Here is a 9,635-nt window from a genome sequence, read left to right on the forward strand (position 1 = left end):
AAGTTGGATAGTGAAAGTTTCACTCAGAAATGATTTATACTACTTATACTATCATGTAACTGACATGGGAGCCAAACCTTCCGCAGAGATGTAACCCTGGCAACCACCTAGCAACGAGGTTCCTCAATGGCAATGTCCAAATAAAAACAAAAAGGTATCATGGCATTTCAAAATACTAACATAAAATAATTAATCATTTTCAAAAGGCACAATTTCTCAACCTTTATGGTATCATGACCCAGAGGGGCCACTTGCAGCCCACTTTCACTCCCACTGCCTCCAGCCTGTGACCCAACAGGGATTAGTACGTTTTGGGCAGATTTCAAAATTCTTAATTTAACATATAAAGCCTTAAATCGCCAAGGAACTACTTACATATCTGAGCTTATTATTAATTACAAACCAGAGCACACATCAAGATCTCAAGATTCCGGCCTACTTATGATTCCAAGGATTAACAAAATAATAGTCGAGTTTTTAGTTGCAGGGGACTGAAGCTGTGGAATGGTCTGCCTACGACAATAAGAGATTCCCCTTCAGTTTCAGCTTTTAAATCCTGGCTGAAGCCTCACTACTTCAGTTTAGTACCCCGAGTGGAGCTGTTGATTAGCTGTGCATACTGCATCTCTGTTCTTAGTCATTATTACTAAAATATAATATGATATTTATAAACTGTTAATAATTTTCCTCTATTGTGTTTCCCTTCTCAGTATCCTCATGTGGCACTTGGTCCCACTGCTCTATGGCCAAGTTGTTTGCCTGCCATGGAAAAGTAATAATAATAATAATAATAATAATAATAATAATAATACATTTTCAGATAAAGGGGCACTGGAATCACAGGGTAGAAGAGTCCTTTAATCAGATTGGCCCGCTCAGCACTGACTCAGCTCTAAAATGGCCAGTGTCCAGAATTCTGACTGTGTCTGGCTTTTCTGACTCCTAGGTTCTACCAGCAAGCCCACAATTCTCGAAAGAATCGCAAATCCAAGAATGGCAATCAGTTTCTGTTCCCTCCGATATTTGGATGGATGAAATACAATGGAGGGTGGGTACATCTGGGGAAACGTCATTTAATTAAATAAGCATATTTGTACTAAAGCGGTTTCATTTTGTGGAGTCGCGATTCCTTTGCCTCTGCTGACACCAGTTGCCGGGACAGTGGATTACAGCAAGTGTAGTTTCCCGGTTGTGTTGTTCGGGTGCCACCCACTGACTGTGGGAAGCCGCATGGTTTGACTCTGGGGCGCTGAGGGGCTGTGCGCATGATATTTGTACTATCATTAACCAATTTATTAAAACAAACATGGAATTGTAATTGTCACATCATGTAAGTCTAAAATGTTTTTGAGTTGTTGCACTTATAAGTAAAACCAGTGTCCACGCATTGGAAGTTAGGGTAGTTGGTTCCATCAGGACGTAAATGCATGACAATATCACGGTAAAACGGAGGCTCACCGTCTTTACTGTGGAACACAATTGCCACTTCATTAACGATGGGAACATTGTTGATAAACTGCGTCATCTAGATCTAACACACGTACAAAGAGAGCAAATTTGCGGTGGTGATTTGGCTCAGGGTGCACTGTTCCAATCCAATGCAATATTTGTCCACACACGCGAAAGCAGTATGGGCCATTCCCAGGTGGTGGCTTGATATTTACCCCAGTAGATGCAAAAGCAAATGAATTATTGTAGGATCTAATGCATTCCATAAAGCTTTTACTTTCGGGTACATTGTTAGTTAAACGCATACGTAAATATTCAGGATATTCATCCAAAGGAGGCAGCTTAACCTGACCTCTTTGACAACCACGTGTGAAGTCATCAGTTGTAATGGCAGTTTTTTCTTCAAGGACTTTGTAGCCCTTGTGCAGTTTCGTTTTGAATCTGTGCCTCTCTTGCATGTAGTGTTTCAGAAACGCGTTGTAGGCGCCTTTGAGCTCTGTGTTGTTGGAGCCGTGACTCCTTTGCGTCCGCTGTTTCAGAGGCGTGTTGTAGGCGCCTTCGTGCATTTTGTTTATCCATACGGGCTCGTTTTTGTATTTCCGTTACTTGAGGTGTTTCGTTTTGGAGCCGTGACTTCTTTGCTTCTGGTGTTTGTGAAGCGTGTGGTAGGTTCCTCCGTGTATTGTCTGTATCCATGCGGTCTCGTTTTTGTTTCTCTGGTACTGAATTACCGTTATGTGATTCAAACATGCAACACAGACCGCTGGCACATACATACTACTGACTCTGGGAGGCCGCTGCGTTTGACTGTGGGTTGTGGTGTTCGGGCGGTGTTTGGGCGCCACCTACTGACTCTGGGAAGCGGCTGTGTTTGACTCTGGGGCGCCGAGGCGTAGTGCGCATGCGTATCGGTGCCTCCGTGCATAAATTAAAACTGTGGTTTAGTAATATAGATAATTAAATGATGGACAGATATTGTAGTTTTTCATTTATGTTAAGTTTCTACTTTGTTTTTGATGTATTTGAACAAAGTGTCTCCTCATATGTGATAGTTCTGTCTTTAGTGAGTGGTATAATCTATTCCTGCATTTTGCCTTGTGGTTTGTACTATCGTATTGTATTTCTGAGGTGGCAATGATAGACTGGCCATCTAACTCTGTGAGGAGGCTTACTTGTGTTTAGTTTTGTGTGTTGTAATTGCCCATTTTTTGCCACCCATTGCATGTCCAATCAACCTGGAAGGAGGTCTCTCTCTCAGTTGCTTTTCTCCAGATTTCTGTCATTTTTTCCCTATGACGTTTTTTTCTGTGGAGTTTTTTCTTCTGTTCAAGGCTGGGGGGCTGTCAAAAACAGCCCATTGAGGCATTCCTTCTGTGTCTTTGGGCTATACAAGAAATAAATTGTTGTTGATTGAGTGACACTGCTATATACATTGGAATTCCTAACCAAAAAAATTCTGACAACAAATAACATTATTACAAGACAAATCTTGCTTAAGGAAAAATGTATCCTTCCCAGGAAAAGTTAAGAAAAATGAGATTCATGACAATGGAATGAATTATTATGGAGAAGATTTAGCAGAATATGGAAAGAACAGAAATTTTAGGGAACACTTAACATGGGGTCTAACAGGAGAGGTTTTGTTTTACTAACATGGTGGATTTCCATGAGGAAGCAACATAATGACATGACCAGAGTGGTACATATGATATTATTTATAGTGATTTTCAGAAAGTATTTAATAAGGTCCCTCACAGGAGGCTGGGCATTAACACATTCCAAGGTTCTCCAACAAAGGTATTTCAGGACCTAGGAGCATTTGTTAGGGACCAAGCACCAGCAGGACAATAAAGGAGGTAGATAAAAGAGTAGCTAATGCAAATAATGTGTGCTTATATTGTGAAATAAATAATTAAAAACTATTTCAAGGGTTCAACCTCTAAAATAATTAGATTAATATTAAATACATGTTACTAAAACGGTGAAAGAGTGTTCTTTAAAAACATGTGCAATAAATACATTAAAAAAAATACATCCATCCATTTTCCAACCCGCTGAATCCGAACACTGTGGTGGGTTGGCACCCTGCCCAGGATTGGTTCCTGCCTTGTGCCCTGTGTTGGTTGGGATTGGCTCCAGCAGACCCCCGTGACCCTGTGTTCGGATTCAGCGGGTTGGACAATGGATGGATGGATGGATGAATCCGAACACAGGGTCACGGGGGTCTGCTGGAGCCAATCCCAGCCAACACAGGGCGGGAACCAGTCCCGGGCAGGGTGCCAACCCACCACAGGACACACACAAACACACCAAGGCCAATTTAGAATCGCCAATCCACCTAACCTGCATGTCTTTGGACTGTGGGAGGAAACCCACGCAGACACGGGGAGAACATGCAAACTCCATGCAGGGAGGACCTGGGAAGCGAACCCAGGTCCCCAGGTCTCCCAACTGTGAGGCAGCAGCGCTACCCACTGCGCCACCGTGCCGTCCAAAAAAAAAAAAATATATATATAATATATTTAAACCTTTAAGGGCTCTATGCAAATCATCAACCCTAATCACAAACCTTTGTAGCTCTCTCCCTCTCATATCTATTCAAAGAGTGCAATTGTTCCACAGAACACTGGCTCTCAGCCTCTCCTTTCACTCTCTACGTTCACAAACTAACCCTTCTCCAGCACACACCAGCCTTTTAACAGGTTTCCTGGTGTATCAAATGATTCTGGACTAAACTCCAGTACCCCGTCACATGCATGCACATGACATAAATTATGCTATTTCTGTGCAAAAAAACATTTGATGCCACACATACCAAGAAAAATAAAAATTATCTAACGGTTCTCGGGGGGCACATGGCACAGTGGTAGCGCTACTACCTCGCAGTAAGGAGACCTGGATTTGCTTTCTGGGTCCTCCCTGCGTGGAGTTTGCATGTTCTCCCCGTGTCTGCGTGGGTTTCCTCCAGGTGCTCCCACAGTCCTAAGACATGCAAGTTAGGTGCATTGCCGATCCTAAATTGTCCCTAGTGTGTGCTTGGTGTGTGTGTGTGTGTGCCCTGCGGTGGACTGGGGTCCTGCCTGGGATTTGTTCTTGCGTGTTGTTCCACGTGTCCCCCGTGTTAGGATGTGGCGGGTTGGACAATGACTGACTGACTAACTGACTGACTGACTGACTAACGGTTCTCTAGGTGATTAATTCCACCACAGGCATCAAATTAAAAGAAGTAGGAGTTCAGGGTATAGTGTGTAGATGGGTGCAGAATTGGCTAAAACACAATAAGTAGAGGGTTATAATGCGAAAAAACTTATGTGAATTGGGGGCAGTTAAGAATGGTGTCCCTCAGTGGTCAGTGCTGGGATGCTGCAATTTTTAACAAATATAAATGATCTAGACAGGAGTATATTTCAAGTTTGCAGATGATACCAAGATAGATGAATTAGCAGATAATCTAAAATCTATTGAATCATTACAGAGGAACTTAGATAGCATTCAGGCCTGGGTAGATGTGTAGAGTACAAGTCAAAGAAGGTTGTGATTAAGAATTACAGTGCACTGATTAGACCTCAATTTGAAGTACTGTGTGAAATTTTTTTTCCATCCATCCATCCATCCATCCATCCATCCATCCATCCATCCATCCATCCATCCATCCATCCATCCATTCTCTTCCGCTTATCTGAGGTCGAGTCACGAGGGCAGCAGCTTGAGCAGAGATACCCAGACTTCCCTCTCCCCAGCCACTTCTTCTAGCTCTTCCGGGGAAATCCCAAGGCGTTCCCAGGCCAGCCAAGAGACATAGTCTCTCCAGCGTGTCCTGGGTCTTCCCCTGGGCCTCCTCCCAGTTAAACGTGCCCGGAACACCTCACCAGGGAGGCATCCTGATCAGATGCCCAAGCCACCTCATCTGACTCCTCTCGATGCAGAGGAGCAGCGGCTCTACTCTGAGCCCCTCCCGGATGACTGAGCTTCTCACCCTATCTTTAAGGGAAAGCCCAGACACCCTATGGAGGAAACTCATTTCACCCGCTTGTATTCACGATCTCGTTCTTTCGGTCACTACCCATAGCTTATGACCATTGGTGAGGGTAGGAACATAGATCGACTGGTAAATTGAGAGCTTTGCCTTGCGGCTCAACTCCTTTTTCACCACGACAGACCGATGCAGAGCCCACATTACTGCAGATGCCACACCGATCCGCCCGTCGATCTCATGCTCCATTCTTCCCTCACTCGTGAACAAGATCCCGAGATACTTGAACTCCTCCACTTGGGGCAGGATCTCGCTACCAACCCTGAAAGGGCACTCAACCCTTTTCTGGCTGAGGACCATGGTCTCGGATTTGGAGGTGCTGATTCCCATCCCAGCCGCTTCACACTCGGATGCGAACCCTGGCGGAGTCCAACTCTCACTGGAAACGGGTTCGACTTACTGCCGGCAATGCAGACCAAGCTCTGGCATCGATCATACAGGGACCAAACAGCCCTTATCAGGGGGTCCGGTACCCCATACTCTCGGAGTACCCCCCCACAGGATTCCCCGAGGGACACGGTCAAATGCCTTTTCCAAGTCCAGAAAACACATGTAGACTGGTTGGGCAAACTCCCATGCACCCTCCAGGACTCTGCTAAGGGTGTAGAGCTGGTCCACTGTTCCGCAACCAGGACGAAAACCACACTGTTCCTCCTGAATCCGGGGCTCGACTATCCGACGGATTCTCCTCTCCAGGACCCCCGAATAGACTTTTCCAGGGAGGTTGAGGAGTGTGATCACTCTGTAGTTGGAACACACCCTCCGGTCCCCTTTCTTAAAGAGGGGGACCACCACCCCAGTCTACAAATCCAGAGGCACTGTCCCTGATGTCCATGCAATGTTGCAGAGACGTGTCATCCAAGACAGCCCTACAACATCCAGAGCCTTGAGGCTACAGGCTACAAAAAATATAGGGAAGTTCTAGAAAAACTCCAGAGAAGATTAGGCTAATTGTAAGACTGCAGAGTATGATTTATGAGGAAAAATTAAAAGGTTTTAACCTTTTCAATTTAAGCAAAAGAGCTTAAGAGGTGACATGGTTGAAATGTTTAAAATGATGAAAAGAATTAGTAAAATGGATCAAGACTGTTAGTATAAAATGAGTTCAACAACAATACAGAGATACATTTGGAAACTTGTTAAGGGTCCAGCACACCTGTCTATGTTACGTTAAGAAGTTTTTCTTCACAAAGAGAAATATAAATGCATTGAATAAATTACTATGTAGTTTGGCAGAGAGCAGAACTCTAGGTACATTCAAAACTCAATTTGATGTTATTTTGTAGGAATTATGTGGCAAGGATTGGCAAGCATTATTTGACTAAATGGCCTGTTCTCGTCAATTTTTTTCTAATGTTGTAAATGTTTCACTTTAATGGAGTAAATCAACACATTCAAATTAAATTTATTTTCATAAATCCTTAGTCATAGTTGCCTCTCTGGTATATGCTAGTATATCACCTAGTGAACTCAAAAATGAATATAAAACAATAAAAGCATAACCTCAAAAAATTTCAGACAAATCATATTATAATTGATTCTATTTTTTTTAATGTAAAGTTGAAATACTGTGTTATAGATTGCATGTATTAAGTAAAGAAACTAACATACAGTATATATGTAAATTTTGCTGTTTTTTAAAAAAAATTTAATTATTTAACCCAATGCAAAATTTTCCATTTTCCTAAGCTAATATATTTTGTTTTCGCAGAAACCAATAACATCAGTGAGAGATATTTCTGGGTAAATGTGAATTTGAACTGGAGTAGAGCTCAGAACTACTGTCATGAGATCTACACAGACCTGGTCAGTATAAGGAATGAGGCAGAAAATCAGGAAATAATGAAAAATGCTAAAAGCTTCCCCTTTTGGATCGGTTTACTCAATAATCCATGGAAATGGTCCGATGGTGGGAATTCAACATTTCAAAACTGGGAAAACTCCCTGCCCGATAATTGGTATAAAAGCGGAAAGTGTGTGGAACTTAGAACTTCAGCTTGGAATGATGCTGCATGTAATCTGCAGAAACGCTTTTTGTGCTACAACAGTAAGTTATCTAAATTATGTATGTGACCTAAAAAGAACATTTCTAATTCAAACTAAAAGGTACTCAAGAGGTGTCGGAATAAATTTAAGGCCTATAAATTTAGTTATTTCTAAAATTAAAAGACTCATTCAAGAGACCTTTGCAATATGCTTTACAAACTAGTTGATATCATTGTAAATATTTTAATTTGTACACCCTGTTTTTCAGAGTCCTGCACTCCACTCTCCTGCACCAGCACAATCAACTTTGTGTTGAATTCATTGTCCTGGGATGATGCTCAGAACTACTGCAGAGCACACTACACAGACCTGGTGACAATTGAGAACAAAGCAATGAATGACCAACTGTTAATAATGACATCAAAGATATACTCTTGGATTGGACTCCGCCGTGAACGTGACAACTGGCAGTGGTCCAATGGAGAGCCTCTAGTGTACACAAACTGGGAAAGGGAGTATTTCTGTGCTGTGCTCCAGTCAGATGGCTCTTGGAATGACTCAGTCTGTGGTGAGGAAAAGCCTTTCATGTGTTACAAAGGCAAGTTCAATTAATTGCAAATGATTTATAAAGCACACTTCCATTGACAGGTTCAAAGAGGTGTATACCTTTACAAATTAAGAAATTTAAAATAAGGCATAAATCAACATGTAACAACACACAAAAATGTGATAATAAGCATAAAACCCCTATAGAATGCTGTATACACATCAAATGGCAAGCAGCTAACTTGTCCAAACAAAACAAATTTGGTAGTTTAAACAAATTAATGAAACATATATATTTATCTAAATATCAATAAATACATGAATAAAAATGCATGATTATTTTAAGCAATTGTCAACTGCTAATGAAATTCAGAAAAAGGAACTTTCAGGCTAGGAAAACGTGATCTTCCCATGGATAACAGGTAGTCCTGTTCCACCATTTCAATGAGGATCTGGATTTAATTGACACTGTCTGTTTCAGGATAGCAACTGTTATCTCTCATGCCAGCATGCAAAGTTCTAGTCCAATGTTGCCAAGTACTAAACAGCATTGTCTTCTACCACTGGCTGAAGTAAGAGCACTTATGGTAGCCATAAATTAAACTTATACTGTAATTCACTTCATGCCTTACAGCTCAACCACATGTCTATATTCACTTAGAAAAGTTCACACTTTCATTTGGCACAGAGACAGTTGGAGTTTATGAAACTGGCCAATACTGCAAAACAAAACAAAGGCTACCTGGACTGATGCTTTGTACAAACATGACAGAAACAAGTCAGCAGCAGGTCATAAACATCTTGCAAAAACATAATTGTCTGGTTGTCGGCTTGCTAAACAGCCGGTGCTTTATACAACTGGAGACTGAACAAGATCAAGACTGTCATTATGCTAGAGACCCAGCTTAACAGTGACATTGACAGCTTCTCAGGATACCAGCAGGTAAAAGAGATGGTCATCTTAATTATGGAATATGATTTGTGCCAAAATGAAATAAATAAAATGGAATTCATGAAATAATTACATGCAAAAGTACAGTGATGTATATATTAATATATCTTAAAAAATCTATACTAATTAATAAAAGGCAAAGCCCTCACTGACTCACTGACTGACTGACTCACTCATCACTAATTGTCCAACTTCCCGTGTAGGTGGAAGGCTAAAATTTGGCAGGCTGATTCCTTACAGCTTACTTACAAAAGTTAGGCAGGTTTCATTTCGAAATTCAACGCGTAATGGTCATAACTGGAACCTCATTTTTGACAATATACTGTAATGGACGGCAGCTTTATGGCCGTGGGAGGTGGAGTTGAGTGTCACGTCATCACGCCTCCCACGTAATCACGTGAAAAGACTGTGAACTGAGTAAGGAGAAATGAAGGAAGAGCCGCAAACAGCGAAGAACAAAAAATTAATTAAACAATTGAGAAGGGAGCGAGTGAAGCATACAAGCATCTTCATAAGGGAAACAAAGCACGGTGTAAAATGTAAGTTTAAATTAAGTTTATTGAAACGCTCCCGTTGCGGATTGCAATAACAGATTCGCGAGATAAAAGAACTCAGTAGGGAGAAATGAAGGAAGAGCCGCAAACAGCGAAGAACAAAAAATTAATTAAA

The 9,635-nt window shown here is 41.7% G+C and overlaps 1 protein-coding gene across 1 annotated transcript in view; it reads left to right on the top strand.

The window, feature by feature from the left end:
* LOC127526744 (L-selectin-like) overlaps positions 1 to 8,195 on the top strand; it is a 43,674-nt gene extending 35,479 nt beyond the window's left edge. Inside the window, exons 3-4 of the mRNA XM_051923272.1 lie at positions 7,194 to 7,529; positions 7,737 to 8,195. Of these exons, the coding sequence (XP_051779232.1) occupies positions 7,194 to 7,529; positions 7,737 to 8,080 (680 nt within the window). The 3' untranslated portion in view covers positions 8,081 to 8,195. The remainder of the gene's footprint in view (positions 1 to 7,193; positions 7,530 to 7,736) is intronic.
* The last annotated feature ends 1,440 nt before the right edge of the window (positions 8,196 to 9,635 follow it).

Source organism: Erpetoichthys calabaricus, chromosome 1 (genome assembly GCF_900747795.2).
Source record: "Erpetoichthys calabaricus chromosome 1, fErpCal1.3, whole genome shotgun sequence".
NCBI lineage: Eukaryota > Metazoa > Chordata > Cladistia > Polypteriformes > Polypteridae > Erpetoichthys > Erpetoichthys calabaricus.